General features: G+C 38.9%; 1 protein-coding gene across 1 annotated transcript; it reads left to right on the top strand.

Annotated features, from left to right (window-relative positions):
- Nucleotides 1–2730: 2730 nt before the first annotated feature.
- Nucleotides 2731–4989, top strand: FOMMEDRAFT_159666 (uncharacterized protein; the record flags this gene model as incomplete). The annotated part of the gene is made up of 4 exons (XM_007269459.1): nucleotides 2731–3288; nucleotides 3346–3571; nucleotides 3698–4439; nucleotides 4569–4989. 4 exons carry the CDS (start codon nucleotides 2731–2733, stop codon nucleotides 4987–4989), a joined length of 1947 nt encoding a protein of 648 aa, XP_007269521.1.
- Nucleotides 4990–5639: the final 650 nt, after the last annotated feature.

Raw genomic sequence — 5639 nt, 5'->3', positions numbered from 1 at the left:
TATAACAAATTGTTGGCTTCAACTTGGAAGCACAAATGCCTTAAAACTATGAGGCTATTGTGATACAGACAGACGAATGACAGAAGGACATAAAGCAATAAATGGTTACATCTTTCAATTAGCTAAATCAACCATATCTTGGTCAAGCAAACAGTAAAACTTGGTACTACTATCTGTTTACAAAGCAGAGTTGTAAGCACTAGTGTATGCTACTCAAGAAGCCATTTGGCTCAAATGATTTGCTGAAGAAGTACTACAGACTGAATTGGCACCCATTACAATTTATTACAATAATCAAAGTGTAATAAAGACTGTAAAGTCTGACAAAATAATGTACAATGCTTGTACTAAACATCTTGATTTACAAAAAGACTTTGTACAATGTTATATTCAAAACAATTACATCAATGTATGCTATGTTCAATCACAGAACCAATTAGCAGACATCCTTACAAAAGCTCTCTATGTCCTACAGATCAAGCATCTAAACAAACTATTAGGCATACAGTCCTAGTTCTTAATTAATGCTTGAAGGGGAGTATTAGATTGTGCTCTGGATTAGGAAATCCCTAATTGCCTTATGTAGAGTTACTACACTTGGAATGTCTCGGATTATTGGACTTCACTATGTAGTATATAAGGTAGACACTTGCTTAATGTCTCAATAAGAGAGAGTACTTGGGGCACTCCTGCTACACTTATTAAAACAGAGAAAGTGAATCACTAACAGAAAACACAAAACAAGTAGAAATTGGTAGAAAATATGTAATCTAACAAATCCAATCAAGAATCTGCTGAATCTGATTGAAAATCCAAAGCAACTATACAACTACAATACTCTACTTAAAAGTGTAAAGTTACAGAACATTTAGGTGAAACAAATTTACCTAGTAAATGCTTAAAAGGTCTATCATATGTTGACAAAACAAATATTATGATTTATCTTAACAAATTTAACAAATTACATACAGAAATAATGGTAGATCCATTATTGTATAAAGAAACAATCAATAGAAGTAATTGTGAGCTTTAGAATAAAGCTATGGACAATGAAGTACAACAATTAATATGCTCTAATACTTGGGAGACAATATATCCTCCTAATAATGCAAACGTTATTAGAACACAATTTGTATATAAAACAAAACGTCTAACAGATAATTCTATCAAGAAACAAAAAGCTAGATTAGTTGTACAAGGAATATTTCAACAAGACAGTAAAGATTATTATAATAATGATCTATTTGCACCTACTACACACATATCTTCAATAAGACTTATTATTGTATAGGGATGTTCAAAGAACTATGAAATACATTAAATAGATGTTAAATCTGCATACTTAAATAGAGAACTCAATAACAACAAATAATATTTATTAAACCTCCACCAAGTGATTTAATAAAGTTAAAACCTAGACAAGTATTACAATTGTACAAAGTATTATACAGTTTAAAACAAGCTGGACAATAATGGTATAAAACTTTATACTAAATACTTAATACAATTGGTTTTACACAATCAGAATACAACTTTGTAGTATTTTATGTAAAGAAAAACAAACATACAGTTGTAATACTATTAGTTCACATTAATGATATAACTATTGTTGTGCAAAGTAATAATATTATTGATATGATTAAAAACTCTCTATAATTACATATAGAAATTACAGACAGAGGCAAATTACATTAGTTACTAGGCATAGAAATCAAACACAACAGAAAAAAACAAACAATAATGATGAGACAAAGACATTATATTAAAAACATATTAATTTGATATAACTTACAAAACAAAAAGAATTTGTAAACACTTATGCAACCAAATACACAATTAGTTACAGACAATAATCTACCAGAGGATGAATACACATATATGTCCAAAATACTGTATATGAATATTGTTGGATCCTTACAATATATTATAGATTGTACACAACCAAACATAGTATTTATAACATTACAACTCACAAAATACTTAAAATCCCTAAGCATGTTACATTATAATACTGTAGTACATTGTATGTAATACTTAAAGGGAACCAAAGATAAATGGTTAGTATTCAGACAAGGAAATCATAATAATATTACTGGTTATATGGATGCAGACAGAATGATGTAAGAAAATAATAAAGTAATATCTGGATACACATTCTTCTTAGGAGAATTGCTCATATCTTAGTCAAGTAAAGGACAAAAACTAGTATCCTTATCTATGTATGAAGCAGAAATAATAGTACTATCAAACAGAATACAAGAAGCTATAGTATTACAATACCTAGCAGATTGTAAGGATTTGATTTACTGGTTTGTATTTTATTATCACTACATTACTGATTGTGTCAGATCATTACACAGTAGGACTCACAAGTGTATATATTCTCATTGTAGTTAGTTACACTTCCTCCTCATGTATTGAAGAGTTCTGATTTTGGTTACTATCAGATCTTCTTGATTTTATTTAATTCTTTGGATTACATAATCACTTTCTTCATGTAGTTAGTTCTTTCCTATTTGGAATGGGGGGAGGAGGAGTTTTGACCAGAGCCCACAACAACACTAGAGGGAACAAGCCCACCAAAACCTTGCCTCTCATTTTGGAGCCCACTGCAAGGGGTGGTGCCTCTGTTCTAAAGTGTCTGGGTTGATTTTGTCTTGATCTTGGCCTCGAGGGCCTTGCTACGCTTGTTTTGAATCGAACCGACCGTTTTGACGCACGAGAAGTACGATGACGTGGCTGCCGAGAAGAGGATCAAGAGAAGCACTGTACTTTGACAGCAGCAAGCTTGAGGAACTTCTGCAGTTCTTTGAAGACATCGAGATGTTAGCTGCTGACTTCCAGAAGGACGCTGAGTGGATGTGCAAGCAAGTGACGTACTATGCAGCAACAAGCTGTAGCAGTTTGTGGGCTACTGTGCCCGAGTTGAAGAAGAAAGGAGCGTGTGATTGGAGCATCGTGAAAGAGGAGATCAGAAAGCTCTATCCAGAGCTGATCAATGGTCAACACTACATGAGAGCCAATATCATGCAACTAGTTGATGTGCAGAGTGAGAAGGAAATGATGGTGCAGACAGAGTTTGGCCACTACTGCTGTGAGTTCCAGGTGCAAGCAGAGTACTTGAAGGAGCAAGGGAAGATGTCAGCATGCAAGTTAGACTGTGAGTTCTGGAGAGGGATCAGAGGGATGCTGAGGACAAACCTGACGCAACGACTGGAGATTCTCTATGTGGACAAGGATGTGAGCAAGCTGTTCAAATTCGCTGATGTAGTCAGGCTAGCAGACCACGTTCTTCTAGCAGGGCAGACAGAGGCAGGCTGAGACCAGACAGTGATGTTGCCAAAGGAGAAGCCAGAGAAAGAAGCAGGAGACGAGTATGCAAAGATTGTGAGGAAGCTCAATGAGTTACAAGCCCAGGTCAACGAAGCAAGCAAGTCCAGGAAGATGCTGATGAATCAAGCATGCAAAACTGACCAATCTGCCGATTCTGTGAAATCTGACCTGAAGCACGAGAGGACCTGCAACTTTTGTGGAAAGCAAGGACATTTCATACGTGACTGTAGGACTGTGAGTGAGTACACTCAGAGGGGGAAGTGTATGAGGTTGGGGCAGAAGATTGTGTTGATGAGTGGGGCATTTGTGCCAGCCAGTGTAGAGGGAGCAATGTTGAAGGAGCACATAGACTGATACTATGAAGACGAGCCTGTGTTCACAGTAGGCACAATTGATGAAGCAAAAGATAGGTCGAATGCAAGTGAGGGAGAAAAGCACAAAGCCATTCTTGGAGCAGATTTGGATGCAGAGGTGACGAGGTTGGAGGAACACTTGAGGGATGTGAAGAGACAAAGAGAGGAGGCAAGGACCATGAAGGCTAACACAAAGCCAGTCAAAGTCAGACTGAAGCAAAGTGCCAAGTCGAGCAAGATCATCAAGCAGGTCTTAGACTGGATGATGGACAGTGTTGTCATGTTGACACACTGTGAGTTGTTTGCAATAGCTCCAGAGCTCGAGTGCCAGTATGTAGCTAAGCTTATGAGGACGACTCAGATGCAAGACGAAATGCTGAACAAGGCTGGAAGTGGACCTGTGAAGGCAGAGGAGGAAGAGATGAGTGAGGAAGCAAGGACTGACAGCAGAGAAGATCAGCACACAGGTACGAGCGTTGCATGCAAGGACGACAAAGCACAGTCAAGCCCAGCAGCAGAGCTGAGAACGAGCAGATTGTGCAGGAAAGCAGCAGATTACGTCGGATTGAGTCAGATTCGAGCTGGAGAACGAGAACGAGAGCAGAGCAGAGGAGCAAGTGTGACAAACAAGGCTGGAAGTGTACCAGCAAGGATGAGGGAGAATAGTGTGATAGATGAGCAGCAGAGGCTGTTGCAAAGGGTAGTAGCAAGCTGGATGAACAAGGTCGGAAGTGCATCTGCAAGGATCAAGTGGTGAGACAATGAGAATCAGTCAAGCCCAGCAAGAATACCAAGCACAAGCAGATTACACAGGAGGACGTCAGAAGCTGTCAGATCAGAGCAGTGTCGAGCAAGGGAGTGTTAGATAGGCACCCCAGTCAGCAACAACAAGGCTGGAAGTGTACCAGTCAGGCTAGCAACAGTAAAGCTGAACGACAAATTGGAGACTGAGAGCTTACTGGACCAGGGAGCTGTTATGAATGTGATGCATGAAGACGTTTGGAAACGCTTGGGAGTACCAAAGGAGCAAGTGTGGACAAACCTCAGGCCAGCAAATGCAGGATCAATTGCAATCAAAGGTGTCATTCCAAGACTCAAGGTGTCAGTAGGTGGAATATCAATGGTGATGCTGGTTCATGTAGTGAAGGACACAATGTTCGACATGATAATTGGGAGGGCGTTCTTCGTGTTAACTGAGTGTGAGACGAAGGATTTCAAGGACAGTAATCAGATTTTAACCTTGACAGACCCAGCAGATCAGAACCAGAAGTGTCAGGTTGAGACCCGAGCAGCTGTTGGATGAAACCCACTACTCACTACTACTACCATCTATGTTAGAGTTGGAGAGGATTGGTCTGGCAAGCCTTTGGCCTTGGTACAGGTTACATTCTCTTTACTCTAACATCCCCTTATACCCCTTTCTTTTATGGACACTCATTCTTACTTGAGACTCACTCTCTTTGTTTCTTCATCTTACTTTGATTGATACCTTTTATCCTTACCCACACTCCTTATACTTACCCTTCATTATTGCTTCTTAAAGCAAGTGACTGAGGACAGTCACTATTTAAAGCTTGGGGAGGTGAAGAGTTCTGATTTTGGTTACTATCAGATCTTCTTGATTTTATTTAATTCTTTGGATTACATAATCACTTTCTTCATGTAGTTAGTTCTTTCCTATTTGGAATGGGGGGAGGAGGAGTTTTGACCAGAGCCCACAACAACACTAGAGGGAACAAGCCCACCAAAACCTTGCCTCTCAGTATCTACACATGTATACCCCTATAAAAGACAGTATTGACTGCTGGGTAAAGGGGATTCTTTTCCCCTGACCCCTTGCTCAAGTACTAGGTTATCCTAGTCAGTAGTTGAGTGAACTAAGGGCAATTAGAATTCTCTTGTGAGGAACAGTGAGTTTCCTTACATATTTTTGACTTGTACCCACCTAGCACT

Source organism: Fomitiporia mediterranea, assembly GCF_000271605.1.
Source record: "Fomitiporia mediterranea MF3/22 unplaced genomic scaffold FOMMEscaffold_10, whole genome shotgun sequence".
NCBI classification, from domain to species: Eukaryota; Fungi; Basidiomycota; class Agaricomycetes; order Hymenochaetales; family Hymenochaetaceae; genus Fomitiporia; species Fomitiporia mediterranea.
The sequence above is the reverse complement of the archived record's forward strand: the minus strand, read 5'-3'. Positions and strand labels throughout refer to the sequence as shown.